The sequence below is a fragment of the Salarias fasciatus genome, chromosome 3 (assembly GCF_902148845.1).
Source record: "Salarias fasciatus chromosome 3, fSalaFa1.1, whole genome shotgun sequence".
In the NCBI taxonomy this organism is placed as follows: Eukaryota; Metazoa; Chordata; class Actinopteri; order Blenniiformes; family Blenniidae; genus Salarias; species Salarias fasciatus.
This window is the reverse complement of record NC_043747.1, coordinates 30,042,309-30,061,995: the sequence shown is the minus strand read 5'-3', so window position 1 is coordinate 30,061,995 and position 19,687 is coordinate 30,042,309. Positions and strand designations below refer to the sequence as shown.

The following is a 19,687-nucleotide window of genomic DNA, read 5'->3' as shown; positions in this document are numbered from 1 at the left end:
CAGTCAGCAGCTTCCAGTCAGAGCTCCAGATGAAGCAGCGTCTCACCATCAGCAGAGACTCTGAGGACACAGCAGAGGAAGAGGAGCAGCTTCATCTTCATCAGCAGCTGGTGACCCGTCTGGACCTGATCTCCAGTTAGGCTGCTAACCTGTCAGGCTGAGCACAGAGTGACAGAACCTCCTGCAGGATCCTCCAATCAGAGAGCTGCTCTGCCGTGACATCATCGGTGTCCGGGTAGACGAGGACAGAAGAGCAGAGAGGAAACAAACTGTCAGCAGTCACTGATAACTTGTTCCTGCTGCTCTGGAGGCTGAAGTGAAAAAAAACAGAAAAACAAATTAAACATTAATAAGTTAAATCAGTATCCAGTACGGAGAGTCAGTTATAAGAAAACAGCACAAAGCTTCTGCTTCTGAGACGTTGGACAGAATTTCAGAAACGTCCTGTGGACTCAGAGACAGTCTGAGGACAGGTTGTCACTGCAGAGTGTCTTCATGTCCAGTCTGTCATGAATGAGGACACGTCTCGCTCTGCTGGACTGATGCTGAGACGGAACCCAGAACCCTTAGAGGACGTCCAGCTCTAGAGTCCACCGGGCTGGACCAGGACCTGGTCCCTGTCTGACCCAGAGAGTCCAGAGCTGTCTGGTCCAGCCTGTCTCTGAACCAGCGTCTTCTGAAGTCCATGAAGAGACGGAGCAGGAACCACTGGAGAACATCTGGAAGACTCCAGCTGCAGGGTCCGGTTCCACCAGAACACACCACCCTGCTGAGAGGCAGGAAGCACCGGAACAGAGCTCCACAGAGGAGAGAGAGCAGAGCTGAGAGAGAGCAGAGCAGCACTGAGGCAGGAAACACCAGAACAGAGCTCCACAGAGGAGAGAGAGCAGAGCTGAGAGAGAGCAGAGCAGAGAGCAGAGCAGAGCAACACTGAGGAACTGTGATCAGTTTAAATGTGTTCAGTTTTAATTTAGTTAAAAATGTTGCAGATTTGGTCAAAATGTGACAAGATTTATTTAAAATATGTAAGATGATAAATTTTAACATTGGTGGTGAAAATGGGACATTTCTCCTCTGAAATGTAGAGACGAGGGGATCAGCTGAGAATGTAACAGTTACTGAGATGAATGAAGCTGAGTGTTGAAACCTGTTCACCACCTGGTTGTCTTTGTTAATAATTACTGAGAAATCATGACTGTGATCAGTGTCTCCACACAGAGGATCATGATTCATTAATATACAGGCTAATATAGAGGCTAAGCTAACAGGCTAACAGCTGACTGAGGACAGAGGCTAAGCTAACGGGCTAACAGCTGACTGAGGACAGAGGCTAAGCTAACAGGCTAACAGCTACAGGCTTTTGTGCAATCCAGTACTGTATCGGCCGGAATATAGGACAATATTTTTCCCCAGAAACTGTACGACCAAACATGTGGTGGTTCTATAACCGAGGACTAGCTTGTCGTTACACATCCGCGCCGCTAGATGGAGCCAAAGTACCGGTGAGCAGGAAGCGAATGAAGAGACACAGAGATCTGATGAGAAATGGAGGAATGTTCCGTCTGGAAGGAAGGAGCTGGAACTCCAGACCAGTGAGCAAACAGCAGAGCAGAAGTTTAGACTGATGGTTCAAAACCGCAGAGCCAACAAACTACTGCCAAGGTATATTAGACTGAATCATTAATGTGAGAACTTGAATCTGATGGTTGTAAAGTTATTTCCATCATTAATGCAGTTATTGAACCTCTGAGGTTCTTATTTGTCGCTTCTTCACTGAGTCTCAGCCTCAGATTCTGAGAAAGAGAAAATAGTTTTTATTTAAAGCTGCAGTAATATTTCTGGATCTTAACTCACATGAAATGTTTTCTCTGCTGGGAGTTTTCCAAGAAAAATTGTTCAGTCAAAGTTGTTTTATGAGCAACCTGAGTGTCTTCAACATATTTTCATTTTCACAAAATGATAATTGGAAAACAGTCGTCTTATAATCAGAGTGGTCTGATATTCGGGCCAACATAGTAATCCTGAACCCTCTGGTTCCGGATTGGATGAGCCTGGATCAGTTACTGATCCTGGATGAAAGAATCCTACGACAGGCCGCAGAGCAGATGGTGAACAAACAAACAAACAAAACAGTGAGACATGACAGCAGACCCTGACTGTAAAGCCAGGTTTACACCTGCACGACTTTTTGCCACGATGTTGTCGTGGCAAGGCGCCAATCCGGAGTCACGAACCGGCAGGCTCCCACGCTGTTCACGACTAGTTCACCACCAGTTCACCATCAGTTCACCATCAGTTCACCACCAGTTCACCATCAGTTCACCATCAGTTCACCACCAGTTCACCATCAGTTCACCATCAGTTCACCATCAGTTCACCACCAGTTCACCATCAGTTCACCACCAGTTCACCATCAGTTCACCACCAGTTCAGCACCAGTTCACCACCAGTTCACCACCAGTTCACCATCAGTTCACCACCAGTTCAGCACCAGTTCACCACCAGTTCACCATCAGTTCACCACCAGTTCACCATCAGTTCACCATCAGTTCACCATCAGTTCACCATCAGTTCACCACCAGTTCACCATCAGTTCACCACCAGTTCACCACCAGTTCACCACCAGTTCACCATCAGTTCACCACCAGTTCACCACCAGTTCACCACCAGTTCACCATCAGTTCACCACCAGTTCACCACCAGTTCACCATCAGTTCACCACCAGTTCACCACCAGTTCACCATCAGTTCACCACCAGTTCACCATCAGTTCACCACCAGTTCACCATCACTTCACCACCAGTTCACCATCAGTTCACCACCAGTTCACCATCAGTTCACCATCAGTTCACCATCAGTTCACCATCAGTTCACCACCAGTTCACCACCAGTTCACCATCAGTTCACCATCAGTTCACCACCAGTTCACCATCAGTTCACCATCAGTTCACCACCAGTTCACCATCAGTTCACCATCAGTTCACCACCAGTTCACCACCAGTTCACCATCAGTTCACCACCAGTTCACCACCAGTTCACCATCAGTTCACCATCAGTTCACCATCAGTTCACCACCAGTTCACCATCAGTTCACCATCAGTTCACCATCAGTTCACCACCAGTTCACCACCAGTTCACCATCAGTTCACCATCAGTTCACCACCAGTTCACCATCAGTTCACCATCAGTTCACCACCAGTTCACCACCAGTTCACCACCAGTTCACCATCAGTTCACCATCAGTTCACGAATGCGGCCGTCAGTGTTGCGAACTGGCACAACGCATTCGCGACGCATTCACGCATAGTTTGCACATAGTTTACGAGCTTCCCGCATCGGCACGATGTGGTTGCACATGCAAATTATGCACGTCCTATGAAAAGAGGGCTTCCCCAGCCCCGGGTCGTTGATGGATTTGCTGTGGAGCAGACACCAAGCTGAACGCCAGAGACGCCGCCACTGCCTGGACCTGCAGCAGAACAGACGCTGCCTGGGGCCCCGAGCTGCAGGGGGCCCCGAGCTGCAGGGGGCCCCGACGGACGGCTGACATCAGTCCATTTCAATGACAAATTCAAGGCGCTACACTTGATGCTGCAGCGACAGTGTGTGGAAACCCCCCGCATGGGGCCCTTTTCCGGGTCCTCGCCGGCGGCCACGACTGGCAGCGTCCTCCTGCATCGTCCCGAGTTCACGAGGCGTTCACGGACAGTTGGAGCATAGTTCACGGCCGGTTCGTGATATTTTGTCGTGACCAAAATTTTGAACATTTCAAAATTCTCGTCCCGACATGGAACGCAGTCCCGACGGACACTTCACGCCACTTTCCGAGTGGTTTGTGACCGTTTGCGACTCGATTCGTGGCAATGCGTGCCACAGAATCGTGCAAGTGTAAACCTGGCTTAACTAACAGCCAACCGGCTCTAGTAGTAACTCTACTGGTTAGCAGGAGGAGCAGATCTGTGTTTTCTCTGTTTCCAGAGTCAAACTAGAGAAGGACAAAGAGTCACTGACTGCTGTAAATCAGTTCAGAGTTCAACCTGCTGAATCATTGATCCTCACCCTGCTTCATAAAGTCTGATTTCCTATTGACAGAAGAGGTCGGTGGACAGAAGCTCTGGACCAATCAGAGCACTGATCAGGGAGAATGATTCAAACTACTAATCTCTCCAGTGGAGAAGAAAACCAGTAACTGGATGATCAGTAGGAGGACTGAGAGTCTGATCCTGGAGGCTCTCATGAATCAATCAGTCTCTGTTCCTCTGGAAACTCCTCAGAGTTCAGTTCTCCTTCTGTTCTCTCAGGTCAATCAGGTCAAAGGTCATCATTACTTCATTAGTTCAAAACAAACTTCTGGAGCAAAACCAGCCTTTACTCCTCCAAACCTTCCAGAGTGTTCTCTACCCGGAGACTGATGACTCATCAGCAGAGCTTTTTCTGATTGGCTGAAACACCAGCAGCTACTGACCAGTGAGACGTTCAGGATCTGCAGGAAATCTCAGTGTTCTCTCCGATACTGGTCCAGAGAGGAGGAACTGCAGAGGGAAGCTGTGGTTTCCTAGCAGCACCTGAACGCAGCACGAGGCCAGAGGAAGAGAGAGAGAACATGAAGAACAACAAGAGAACCTGAAGAACGACAAGAGAACCGAGGAGCAGAACTCTGAGTGTCAACAGACCAGAACAGTGAAGGAACCACAGAGACTGGAACATTAAACTAACCTGAGGCTCCACAGGGTTCTGTCCTAGAACCTGTACTAAAGTCAAATCTGGAGTTCCACAGGGTTCTGTCCCAGAACCTCTACTCTTCACATTCTACATGGTTCTGCAGATGAAACAGATCTATTGATCAGTGGAACCTGATGATCCTGATCAACTGGTCAAACTTGGAACTTGTCCAAAAGACAAATAAGTCTGGACCAGAACCACTGAGACGAACCTGGACCAGAACCACTGAGAGGAACCTGGACCAGAACCACTGACAGGAACCTGGACCAGAACCACTGAGAGTCTGGTTCTGCAGAAGGTCTCCTCAGGGTCTGGATCTGCAGGTTCTTCCCTCCCTATATCAGTGGACTGGGTTCCATCTGGACTCCTCTGGTTGGACCGGAGGTTCTGACAGTTCAGCAGTTTGTTCTTCAGTCCTCGGCCTCGTCTCGCCTCGTCTCGTCCCTGGTGGACTTGTCTTATCTTGTCCCTGGGGGACTCGTCTTATCTCGTCCCTGGGGGACTTGCTGACTCAGCGGTTCTCCCAGCATCATGTCGTTCCAGCAGCAGCGTCTCCACTCAGCAGGCTTCACTTCTGTTTCCCCACGGTCCCTGAACGCATCACGGAAAGCCCCGACTCGCTTCCCCTTCAGCCGGAGAGCCAATCAGGAAAAATCTGAATATCAGAAAATATGAGCCAATCAGAAAAATAGAAAAAAAACAGCCAATCAGAAAAAAAGAGGACGATCAGAAAAAACAGCCAATCAGAAAACCCGCCCTGTGTGACTCACCTGTTGCTGGGTAGGCTGTTGAGCTGCTGAGCAGCTCGGAGGGAAACTTCCTCAACCGGAGCCTCAACCTGTTCAGGAGAGACGGAGGAGCCAATCAGAGAGCAGCTCTGGGCCGAGTCATCAGTCTCCAGGTAAAGAGGTCTGGATCCAGACTGCTGGGTTCAAACTGGAGGGACTGTGAGACAGGTGTCCAAACGCTGTCTTTCTCCAGCAACCTGTCTAAACGGTCCAACAACCTGTCCAACAAGTGCACAAACACTGTCCAACATGTCCAAACACTGTCCAACAGCCTGTCTAAACACTGTCCAACATGTCCAAACTGTCCAACAGCCTGTCTAAACACTGTCCAACATGTCCAAACACTGTCCAAAATGTCCAGACACTGTCCAACAGCCTGTCTAAACACTGTCCAACATGTTCAAACACTGTCCAAACACTGTCCAAAATGTCCAGACACTGTCCAACAGCCTGTCTAAACTCTGTCCAACATGTCCAAACTGTCCAACAACCTTTACAGACACTGTCCAAAATGTCCAGACACTGTCCAACAGCCTGTCTAAACACTGTCCAACATGTCCAAACTGACCAACAAGCTTTACAGACACCGTCCAAAAAATGTCCAGAAACTGTCCAACAGCCTGTCTAAACACTGTCCAACAACCTTTACAGACACTGTCCAAAATGTCCAGACACTGTCCAACAGCCTGTCTAAACACTGTCCAACATGTCCAAACACTGTCCAACAGCCTGTCTAAACACTGTCCAACATGTCCAAACACTGTCCAACAGCCTGTCTAAACACTGTCCAACATGTCCAAACTGTCCAACAACCTTTACAGACACTGTCCAAAATGTCCAGACACTGTCCAACAGCCTGTCTAAACACTGTCCAACATGTCCAAACACTGTCCAAAATGTCCAGACACTGTCCAACAGCCTGTCTAAACACTGTCCAACATGTCCAAACTGTCCAACAACCTTTACAGACACTGTCCAAAATGTCCAGACACTGTCCAACAGCCTGTCTAAACACTGTCCAACATGTCCAAACTGACCAACAACCTTTACAGACACCGTCCAAAAAATGTCCAGACACTGTCCAACAGCCTGTCTAAACACTGTCCAACTTGTCCAAACTGACCAACAACCTTTACAGACACTGTCCAAAATGTCCAGACACTGTCCAACATGTGTCCAACAACATACTTGTTTGATAAGGTTTGACATGTTGCTGGACAAGGACAGAAAGTTGTCCGTAGGTCACAAGCGGTGTGCTGCTAAACCAACTTTACCCCCGCCGAGCCAACACCTGCCTACGCAGAACGCCGCTACACCAACGCTAAAGCAACGCCGGCTTCAGCGGTGCACCGCTAAACCAGCGCCCGTGTTTTTGATTTTTTTCCCATTTTGTCCACGGTGACGAGCGTTCAGCCCCCCCCCCCTGCTGTTCAAGGAACGCTCCAGCAGAGTTCAGGCGGTGTGACCGGGCCTTTAGACAAGGTTTGGACACTGGTTGAACAAGGCTTGGACATGTTGGACATATTGTACACTTTCTGGACATGTTGGACTCTTGTTGGACTCCTGTTTGGACATGCTGCTGGACATTTGGACATGCTGCTGGACACTTGTTTGACAGTGTCTGGACATGTTGTTGGACCATTGTTTGATAGTGTTTCATTTTCATTCATTACGTCACGCTGGGCGGCTGTGGATCAGTGGGGAGAGCCGTCGTCTCTCAATCGGGGGTTGTTAGTTCGATTCCCATCTCCCCCTGCCTGCATGTCGAAGTGTCCTTGGGCAAGACCCTGAACCCCATGTTGCCCCCAGTGGGTGGACTGAGCGCCGTGCGTGGCGGCCACCACTGGTGTGAATGTGAATGTGAAGTGCTTTGGGCTCTGCTAATGCAGAGGAGAAGTGTGAATGATCCAGTTACTACTTTATTTGACGGGACAATGCACATTGAAGAACAGACCTCAGTGCTGTAAATATGCCGGATTTAGCTCAAGGCTAATTTCCCTCCGTCCCACGGGGTAAAAACAAACCACCAGGACAAGAACATACAGGAGACATGACAAAATACACACAATACCATATATTAAATCCATACAAGACCTAAAGTGAAAATAAAACACATTCATCTTCCCCTCCTCCTTCCACACCACACACACTCACATGTTCACCTGTTTATAAAGTAAGTTCCTTCTTCTAATGCTGGAAGCTTTGCTGACCCAGAAGCCATTCTCTGAGTTGTCTTCTAAATGTAACATGTGTGCTACTTTCTCTAACTGTCACTGGTAAAGTGTTCCAGCTAGAAGAGCCCTGTGCATTTCCTAAACTGCACTTCACAGCGCCCCCTGGCTGTTGATCGAGTGCAAGTTTCACAGTTCCTTATTCTAACAAAATCATTAAGAGGTGGTGGAGCCAGGCCATGGAACACTCCATATACAAGACAGCTGTTTTTAAAGAATTTCAGGTTTTCAAAGTTTAAAAAATTATATTTTTCAAGTAAACTACATATATGAAAGGACTGTGGGTTTTTATCTAAAGCATTAAAGGTGCCTTAAGGAGTTTGCACGTTTTATGCGAAACAGCGCCCCCTGCAGGCCTTGGGCGTAATGCAGCTTAGTGAAAAACTCGTCCCTGTGGCTCGCGTGCACAGAAGAGGGGAACTCCGTCTTCGCTCGTTTAGCAGCGCTGCAGTAAGATGTCAGTGTCTTCTGCCTGGTGGAGTCTGTGTGGAGCTGCAGTGCTAGAAGCCAGTCTGTTCTGACTTCCTGGAAGATCCTGCTCAGTTGTTGCTCACTAAGCATCTGGCGGAGTAATGGAGGACAAAATGAAACCTAACCAGCCGGAGCGCGCATTACGTCATTCCTTTCAAATTCTCCCCAAAAAACCTCTGGTGCCGGACCGGCACTGTGACTTTCAAGTGACAGTTTAGCCTGTTAGAGGTTCTGGTGATGAATCTGTCAGGGCTCATTGGACACATCATTAAAAATGTGTAACATATTTATGGTGGAAAATAAGTATTTTTAAGGTTGTAAAACTCCTTAATGTACCTTTAATAGCCTTTTTTAAGGCTGACCTTTAGCAGGATTACTATTGCAACAACACATCACCAGCAGGGTAAACTAACCTGTCTCACCACGGTCTAACCAGCTCACGTTCCCTGTTAGTGGAGAACAATCCAACGCTTGGTGAATTCTGCTTCACAATGACAGGAAGAGCCAACATCCAAGGATCAAAAAGCGACGTCGCTATGAACGCTGGGCCGCCACAAGCCAGTTACCTCTGTGACAACTTTTCTGACACCTCCTGCTTAAAACCCAAAAAGTCAGACTTTAACAGCCTTTTTATAAAGCTGTTCGATCGGTTTGAGTGCAGTGGCTCCAGCAAAGGACCAAGTCGTTCAGCAGTGTTCAGTGTGTGAGAATATCATGCAGTGGAGGGACGACTTCGCTGCCTCCGCTGATATTGAGGACCGAACTTGTTTGAGGTTTTGCAAACTAAACTTGATGGTGTTGGAGACTTTTAATGTGAGGCTGGAGTCTAATATCACCCCGAGATATTTGAAAGTGGGTCACCAAGTCCAACTCCTCTCCATCCAGAAATACAAAGGACCTAGGCTGTTGGATGTTTTTTTGGACATGTTGGACACTGTTTGGACACTTGTTGGTCAGTGGAGGGGTCAAAAGTGAAATTTTGTCCAACATTAGATCTCTCTGTGAGACAGGGGACAGCAGGTCTGAACTGGACTCTGTTTTTTTTTTTCTTCTCGTGCTCCTGAAGCCACAACAGGAAGTGATCCAGCGTCCAGCAGCCAATCAGAAAAGCAGCTGCTGATGAGTCATCAGTTGCAGGGTAACAGGCCTCCCTGGACTGAAGAAGCAGCAGTGGAGGGTAGAGGACGCCCCCTGCTGGACGGGAAGGACACGTCCTTCATGATGGTTCTGAGCTGTGGACAGACAGAGACAGGAAGTGGACCTGGACGGTCCAAGGACGGACAACTGTCTTCTAATAAGAGACAAGCAGGACATGTCCCTGAGCTGCAGGGAGACAGAACGTCCAGAACCAGAGAACCCGGGTCTGCTGGACAACTGGTTCACCAGGACGTCCAGGCAGGGACAAGGGGGACAGCAGGAGGCTTTCAGGGACAACGAGGGACAGTAGGAGGCTTTCAGGGACAAGGGGGACAGCAGGAGGCTTTCAGGGACAACGAGGGACAGTAGGAGGCTTTCAGGGACAAGGGGGACAGCAGGAGGCTTTCAGGGACAACGAGGGACAGTAGAAGGGGCGGTTACAGTGGCAGGTAGTTAGGGACAGCAAGGGACAACAGAGGACATTAAGAGGTGGTTACTACAGGAAAGGGGCAGCTGTGGAGCATCAGGGGAGGTAGGGGACAGTAAGACAGCAGAGGACAGCAGAGGACAGTAGAGGACAGTAGAGGACAGCAGAGGACAGCAGAGGACAGTAGAGGACAGTAGAGGACAGCAGAGGACAGCAGAGGACAGCAGAGGACAGTAGAGGACAGCAGAGGACAGCAGAGGACAGCAGAGGACAGTAGAGGACAGCAGAGGACAGCAGAGGACAGTCAAACACTCTCAGACTCATCTTGTTTCCAGTGTCTTAGTTTATTTCAGATTGTCTCACAGAGACAGAGCAGTGGACAACCGGGGTGTGTAACCACGGCAACAGAGACGGTCCTCCTGGTCCTCCTGCAGTCCTCCTTCAGGTCCTCAGACAGGACGAGTGCAGCTGGAGACAGGTGAGCTGCAGAGGACGGACGAGTCTCGTCACAAAGTCTCTGTCTGCCCGGCTGAACGTCCTCCGCTCTGAGACAGACAACAACAAGGACGGGTCAACAACAACAAGGACAGGTCAACAACATGGACAGGTAAACAACAAGGACAGGTCAACAAGGACAGGTAAACAACAACAGGTAAACAACAAGGACAGGTAAACAACAAGGACGGGTCAACAACAACAAGGACAGGTAAACAACAAGGACGGGTCAACAACAACAAGGACAGGTCAACAACAAGGACGGGTAAACAACAAGGACAGGTAAACAACAACAAGGACGGGTCAACAACAACAAGGACAGGTCAACAACAAGGACAGGTCAACAACAAGGACAGGTCAACAACAAGGACGGGTCAACAACAACAAGGACAGGTCAACAACAAGGACAGGTCAACAACAAGGACAGGTCAACAACAAGGACGGGTCAACAACAACAACTACAGGTAAACAACAACAAGGACAGGTCAACAACAAGGACAGGTAAACAACAAGGACAGGTAAACAACAACAAGGACAGGTCAACAACAAGGATGGGTCAACAACAAGGACAGGTCAACAACAACAAGGACAGGTCAACAACAAGGACGGGTAAACAACAACAGGTAAACAACAAGGACAGGTAAACAACAAGGACGGGTCAACAACAACAAGGACAGGTAAACAACAACAAGGACGGGTCAACAACAACAGGTCAACAACAACAAGGACAGGTCAACAACAAGGACAGGTCAACAACAACAAGGACAGGTCAACAACAAGGACAGGTAAACAACAAGGACAGGTAAACAACAACAAGGACGGGTCAACAACAACAGGTCAACAACAACAAGGACAGGTCAACAACAAGGACAGGTCAACAACAACAAGGACAGGTCAACAACAAGGACAGGTCAACAACAACAAGGACAGGTCAACAACAAGGACGGGTAAACAACAACAGGTAAACAACAAGGACAGGTAAACAAGGACAGGTAAACAACAACAAGGACAGGTCAACAACAACAAGGACAGGTCAACAACAAGGACGGGTAAACAACAACAGGTAAACAACAAGGACAGGTAAACAACAAGGACGGGTCAACAACAACAAGGACAGGTCAACAACAAGGACGGGTCAACAACAACAAGGACAGGTCAACAACAACAAGGACGGGTCAACAACAACAAGGACAGGTCAACAACAAGGACGGGTCAACAACAAGGACGGGTCAACAACAACAAGGACAGGTCAACAACAAGGACAGGTCAACAACAAGGACAGGTCAACAACAAGGACGGGTCAACAACAACAACTACAGGTAAACAACAACAAGGACAGGTCAACAACAAGGACAGGTAAACAACAACAAGGACAGGTCAACAACAAGGATGGGTCAACAACAAGGACAGGTCAACAACAAGGACAGGTCAACAACAACAGGTCAACAACAACAAGGACAGGTCAACAACAAGGACGGGTCAACAACAACAACTACAGGTAAACAACAACAAGGACAGGTCAACAACAAGGACAGGTAAACAACAAGGACAGGTAAACAACAACAAGGACAGGTCAACAACAAGGACGGGTAAACAACAACAGGTCAACAACAACAAGGACAGGTCAACAACAAGGACAGGTCAACAACAACAAGGACGGGTCAACAACAACAGGTCAACAACAACAAGGACAGGTCAACAACAAGGACAGGTCAACAACAACAAGGACAGGTCAACAACAAGGACAGGTAAACAACAACAAGGACGGGTCAACAACAACAGGTCAACAACAACAAGGACAGGTCAACAACAAGGACAGGTCAACAACAACAAGGACAGGTCAACAACAAGGACAGGTAAACAACAAGGACAGGTAAACAACAACAAGTACGGGTCAACAACAACAGGTCAACAACAACAAGGACAGGTCAACAACAAGGACAGGTCAACAACAACAGGTCAACAACAACAAGGACAGGTCAACAACAAGGACAGGTCAACAACAACAAGGACAGGTCAACAACAAGGACGGGTAAACAACAACAGGTAAACAACAAGGACAGGTAAACAAGGACAGGTAAACAACAACAAGGACAGGTCAACAACAACAAGGACAGGTCAACAACAAGGACGGGTAAACAACAAGGACAGGTAAACAACAAGGACGGGTCAACAACAACAAGGACAGGTCAACAACAAGGACGGGTCAACAACAACAAGGACAGGTCAACAACAAGGACGGGTAAACAACAAGGACAGGTAAACAACAACAAGGACGGGTCAACAACAACAAGGACAGGTCAACAACAAGGACGGGTCAACAACAAGGACGGGTCAACAACAACAAGGACAGGTCAACAACAAGGACAGGTCAACAACAAGGACAGGTCAACAACAAGGACGGGTCAACAACAACAACTACAGGTAAACAACAACAAGGACAGGTCAACAACAAGGACAGGTAAACAACAAGGACAGGTAAACAACAACAAGGACAGGTCAACAACAAGGATGGGTCAACAACAAGGACAGGTCAACAACAAGGACAGGTCAACAACAACAGGTCAACAACAACAAGGACAGGTCAACAACAAGGACGGGTCAACAACAACAACTACAGGTAAACAACAACAAGGACAGGTCAACAACAAGGACAGGTAAACAACAAGGACAGGTAAACAACAACAAGGACAGGTCAACAACAAGGACGGGTAAACAACAACAGGTCAACAACAACAAGGACAGGTCAACAACAAGGACAGGTCAACAACAACAGGTCAACAACAACAAGGACAGGTCAACAACAACAGGTCAACAACAACAAGGACAGGTCAACAACAAGGACAGGTCAACAACAACAGGTCAACAACAACAAGGACAGGTCAACAACAACAGGTCAACAACAACAAGGACAGGTCAACAACAAGGACGGGTCAACAACAAGGACAGGTCAACAACAAGGACAGGTCAACAACAAGGACAGGTCAACAACAAGGACGGGTCAACAACAACAAGGACAGGTCAACAACAACGACGGGTCAACAACAAGGACAGGTCAACAACAAGGACAGGTCAACAACAACAGGTCAACAACAACAAGGACAGGTCAACAACAAGGACGGGTCAACAACAAGGACAGGTCAACAACAAGGACAGGTCAACAACAAGGACGGGTCAACAACAAGGACAGGTCAACAACAAGGACAGGTCAACAACAACAAGGACAGGTAAACAACAAGGACGGGTCAACAACAACGACGGGTCAACAACAAGGACAGGTCAACAACAAGGACAGGTCAACAACAACAGGTCAACAACAACAAGGACAGGTCAACAACAAGGACGGGTCAACAACAAGGACAGGTCAACAACAAGGACAGGTCAACAACAACAAGGACAGGTAAACAACAACAAGGACGGGTCAACAACAACAAGGACAGGTAAACAACAACAAGGACAGGTCAACAACAAGGACAGGTCAACAACAAGGACAGGTCAACAACAACAAGGACAGGTAAACAACAACAAGGACGGGTCAACAACAACAGGTAAACAACAAGGACAGGGAAACAACAACAAGGACAGGTCAACAACAAGGACAGGTCAACAACAACAGGTCAACAACAACAAGGACAGGTCAACAACAAGGACGGGTAAACAACAACAAGGACGGGTCAACAACAACAAGGACAGGTCAACAACAAGGACGGGTCAACAACAACAAGGACGGGTCAACAACAAGGACGGGTCAACAACAACAACTACAGGTAAACAACAACAAGGACAGGTCAACAACAAGGACAGGTAAACAACAAGGACAGGTAAACAACAACAAGGACAGGTCAACAACAAGGACGGGTAAACAACAACAGGTCAACAACAACAAGGACAGGTCAACAACAAGGACAGGTCAACAACAACAGGTCAACAACAACAAGGACAGGTCAACAACAAGGACAGGTCAACAACAACAGGTCAACAACAACAAGGACAGGTCAACAACAAGGACGGGTCAACAACAAGGACGGGTCAACAACAAGGACAGGTCAACAACAAGGACGGGTCAACAACAACAAGGACAGGTCAACAACAAGGACAGGTCAACAACAAGGACAGGTCAACAACAAGGACAGGTCAACAACAAGGACGGGTCAACAACAACAAGGACAGGTCAACAACAAGGACAGGTCAACAACAACAAGGACAGGTAAACAACAACAAGGACGGGTCAACAACAACAAGGACAGGTCAACAACAAGGACGGGTCAACAACAACAACTACAGGTAAACAACAACAAGGACAGGTCAACAACAAGGACAGGTAAACAACAAGGACAGGTAAACAACAACAAGGACAGGTCAACAACAAGGACGGGTAAACAACAACAGGTCAACAACAACAAGGACAGGTCAACAACAAGGACAGGTCAACAACAACAGGTCAACAACAACAAGGACAGGTCAACAACAACAGGTCAACAACAACAAGGACAGGTCAACAACAAGGACAGGTCAACAACAACAGGTCAACAACAACAAGGACAGGTCAACAACAACAGGTCAACAACAACAAGGACAGGTCAACAACAAGGACGGGTCAACAACAAGGACAGGTCAACAACAAGGACAGGTCAACAACAAGGACAGGTCAACAACAAGGACGGGTCAACAACAACAAGGACAGGTCAACAACAACGACGGGTCAACAACAAGGACAGGTCAACAACAAGGACAGGTCAACAACAACAGGTCAACAACAACAAGGACAGGTCAACAACAAGGACGGGTCAACAACAAGGACAGGTCAACAACAAGGACAGGTCAACAACAAGGACGGGTCAACAACAACAAGGACAGGTCAACAACAAGGACAGGTCAACAACAACAAGGACAGGTAAACAACAACAAGGACGGGTCAACAACAACAAGGACAGGTCAACAACAAGGACGGGTCAACAACAACAACAACAGGTCAACAACAACAAGGACAGGTCAACAACAAGGACAGGTCAACAACAACAGGTCAACAACAACAAGGACAGGTCAACAACAACAGGTCAACAACAACAAGGACAGGTCAACAACAAGGACGGGTCAACAACAAGGACAGGTCAACAACAAGGACAGGTCAACAACAACAGGTCAACAACAACAAGGACAGGTCAACAACAAGGACGGGTCAACAACAAGGACAGGTCAACAACAAGGACAGGTCAACAACAAGGACGGGTCAACAACAACAAGGACAGGTCAACAACAAGGACAGGTCAACAACAACAAGGACAGGTAAACAACAACAAGGACGGATCAACAACAACAAGGACAGGTAAACAACAACAAGGACAGGTCAACAACAAGGACAGGTCAACAACAAGGACAGGTCAACAACAACAAGGACAGGTCAACAACAAGGACAGGTCAACAACAACAGGTCAACAACAACAGGTCAACAACAACAAGGACAGGTCAACAACAACAGGTCAACAACAACAAGGACAGGTCAACAACGAGGACGGGTAAACAACAACAGGTAAACAACAACAGGTAAACAACAAGGACAGGTAAACAACAAGGACGGGTCAACAACAACAAGGACAGGTCAACAACAAGGACGGGTAAACAACAAGGACAGGTCAACAACAAGGACAGGTCAACAACAAGGACGGGTCAACAACAACAACTACAGGTAAACAACAACAAGGACAGGTCAACAACAAGGACAGGTCAACAACAACAGGTCAACAACAACAAGGACAGGTCAACAACAAGGACGGGTAAACAACAACAAGGACGGGTCAACAACAACAAGGACAGGTAAACAACAACAAGGACAGGTAAACAACAACAAGGACGGGTCAACAAGGACAGGTCAACAACAAGGACGGGTCAACAACAACAACTACAGGTAAACAACAACAAGGACAGGTCAACAACAAGGACAGGTCAACAACAAGGACAGGTAAACAACAACAAGGACAGGTCAACAACAACAAGGACAGGTCAACAACAACAGGTCAACAACAACAAGGACAGGTCAACAACAAGGACAGGTCAACAACAACAGGTCAACAACAACAAGGACAGGTCAACAACAAGGACGGGTAAACAACAACAAGGACGGGTCAACAACAACAAGGACAGGTAAACAACAACAAGGACAGGTAAACAACAACAAGGACGGGTCAACAAGGACAGGTCAACAACAAGGACGGGTCAACAACAACAACTACAGGTAAACAACAACAAGGACAGGTCAACAACAAGGACAGGTCAACAACAAGGACAGGTAAACAACAACAAGGACAGGTCAACAACAACAAGGACAGGTCAACAACAACAGGTCAACAACAACAGGTCAACAACAACAAGGACAGGTCAACAACAAGGACAGGTCAACAACAAGGACAGGTCAACAACAACAGGTCAACAACAACAAGGACAGGTCAACAACAACAGGTCAACAACAACAAGGACAGGTCAACAACAAGGACGGGTCAACAACAACAAGGACAGGTCAACAACAAGGACGGGTCAACAACAACAAGGACAGGTCAACAACAAGGACGGGTCAACAACAACAAGGACGGGTAAACAACAAGGACAGGTAAACAACAACAAGGACAGGTCAACAACAAGGACAGGTCAACAACAACAGGTCAACAACAACAAGGACAGGTCAACAACAAGGACAGGTCAACAACAAGGACGGGTCAACAACAACAAGGACAGGTCAACAACAAGGACGGGTAAACAACAAGGACGGGTCAACAACAACAAGGACAGGTCAACAACAAGGACGGGTAAACAACAAGGACAGGTCAACAACAAGGACAGGTCAACAACAAGGACGGGTCAACAACAACAACTACAGGTAAACAACAAGGACAGGTCAACAACAAGGACAGGTAAACAACAAGGACAGGTAAACAACAACAAGGACAGGTCAACAACAAGGATGGGTCAACAACAAGGACAGGTCAACAACAAGGACAGGTCAACAACAACAGGTCAACAACAACAAGGACAGGTCAACAACAAGGACGGGTAAACAACAACAAGGACAGGTCAACAACAACAAGGACAGGTCAACAACAAGGACGGGTCAACAACAACAAGGACGGGTCAACAACAAGGACGGGTCAACAACAACAACTACAGGTAAACAACAACAAGGACAGGTCAACAACAAGGACAGGTAAACAACAAGGACAGGTAAACAACAACAAGGACAGGTCAACAACAAGGACGGGTAAACAACAACAGGTCAACAACAACAAAGACAGGTCAACAACAAGGACAGGTCAACAACAACAGGTCAACAACAACAAGGACAGGTCAACAACAAGGACAGGTCAACAACAACAGGTCAACAACAACAAGGACAGGTCAACAACAAGGACGGGTCAACAACAAGGACGGGTCAACAACAAGGACAGGTCAACAACAAGGACGGGTCAACAACAAGGACAGGTCAACAACAAGGACAGGTCAACAACAAGGACAGGTCAACAACAAGGACAGGTCAACAACAAGGACGGGTCAACAACAACAAGGACAGGTCAACAACAAGGACAGGTCAACAACAACAAGGACAGGTAAACAACAACAAGGACGGGTCAACAACAACAAGGACAGGTAAACAACAACAAGGACAGGTCAACAACAAGGACAGGTCAACAACAAGGACAGGTCAACAACAACAAGGACGGGTCAACAACAACAGGTAAACAACAAGGACAGGGAAACAACAACAAGGACAGGTCAACAACAAGGACGGGTAAACAACAACAAGGACAGGTCAACAACAAGGACGGGTAAACAACAACAAGGACAGGTCAACAACAAGGACGGGTCAACAACAAGGACAGGTCAACAACAAGGACGGGTCAACAACAACAAGGACAGGTCAACAACAAGGACGGGTCAACAACAACAAGGACGGGTCAACAACAACAAGGACAGGAAAACAACAACAAGGACAGGTAAACAACAACAAGGACAGGTCAACAACAGCAACAGATAAACGACAGATAAACAACAACAACAGGTAAACAACAAGGACAGGTCAACAACAAGGACGGGTAAACAACAACAAGGACAGGTAAACAACAACAAGGACAGGTCAACAACAACAAGGACAGGTCAACAACAACAGGTCAACAACAACAAGGACAGGTCAACAACAAGGACAGGTCAACAACAACAGGTCAACAACAACAAGGACAGGTCAACAACAAGGACGGGTCAACAACAAGGACAGGTCAACAACAAGGACAGGTCAACAACAAGGACAGGTCAACAACAAGGACGGGTCAACAACAACAAGGACAGGTCAACAACAAGGACAGGTCAACAACAACAAGGACAGGTAAACAACAACAAGGACGGGTCAACAACAACAAGGACAGGTAAACAACAACAAGGACAGGTCAACAACAAGGACAGGTCAACAACAACAAGGACAGGTAAACAACAACAAGGACGGGTCAACAACAACAGGTAAACAACAAGGACAGGGAAACAACAACAAGGACAGGTCAACAACAAGGACGGGGTAAACAACAACAAGGACAGGTCAACAACAAGGACGGGTAAACAACAACAAGGACAGGTCAACAACAAGGACGGGTCAACAACAACAAGGACAGGTCAACAACAAGGACGGGTCAACAACAACAAGGACAGGTCAACAACAAGGACGGGTCAACAACAACAAGGACGGGTCAACAACAACAAGGACGGGTAAACAACAAGGACAGGTAAACAACAACAAGGACAGGTCAACAACAAGGACAGGTCAACAACAACAGGTCAACAACAACAAGGACAGGTCAACAACAAGGACAGGTCAACAACAACAGGTCAACAACAACAAGGACAGGTCAACAACGAGGACGGGTAAACAACAACAGGTAAACAACAACAGGTAAACAACAAGGACAGGTAAACAACAAGGACGGGTCAACAACAACAAGGACAGGTCAACAACAAGGACGGGTAAACAACAAGGACAGGTCAACAACAAGGACAGGTCAACAACAAGGACGGGTCAACAACAACAAGGACAGGTCAACAACAAGGACGGGTAAACAACAAGGACAGGTCAACAACAAGGACAGGTCAACAACGAGGACGGGTAAACAACAACAGGTAAACAACAACAGGTAAACAACAAGGACAGGTAAACAACAAGGACGGGTCAACAACAACAAGGACAGGTCAACAACAAGGACGGGTAAACAACAAGGACAGGTCAACAACAAGGACAGGTCAACAACAAGGACGGGTAAACAACAAGGACAGGTCAACAACAAGGACAGGTCAACAACAAGGACAGGTAAACAACAAGGACAGGTAAACAACAACAAGGACAGGTCAACAACAAGGATGGGTCAACAACAAGGACAGGTCAACAAC

General features: G+C 47.4%; 2 protein-coding genes across 2 annotated transcripts in view; both read right to left on the bottom strand.

Moving 5' to 3' along the window:
- The window catches only part of LOC115409370 (H-2 class II histocompatibility antigen, A-U alpha chain-like), a 2,435-nt gene extending 2,230 nt beyond the window's left edge, over window positions 1-205 (bottom strand). The window contains exon 1 of the mRNA XM_030120531.1: window positions 47-205. Within this exon, the coding sequence (XP_029976391.1) occupies window positions 47-101 (55 nt within the window). The 5' untranslated portion in view covers window positions 102-205. The remainder of the gene's footprint in view (window positions 1-46) is intronic.
- Window positions 206-10,110: 9,905 nt separating this feature from the next.
- The window catches only part of ctc1 (CTS telomere maintenance complex component 1), a 50,321-nt gene continuing 40,744 nt past the window's right edge, over window positions 10,111-19,687 (bottom strand). The window contains exon 26 of the mRNA XM_030084892.1: window positions 10,111-10,320. Coding sequence (XP_029940752.1) covers window positions 10,217-10,320 — 104 coding nt within the window. The 3' untranslated portion in view covers window positions 10,111-10,216. The remainder of the gene's footprint in view (window positions 10,321-19,687) is intronic.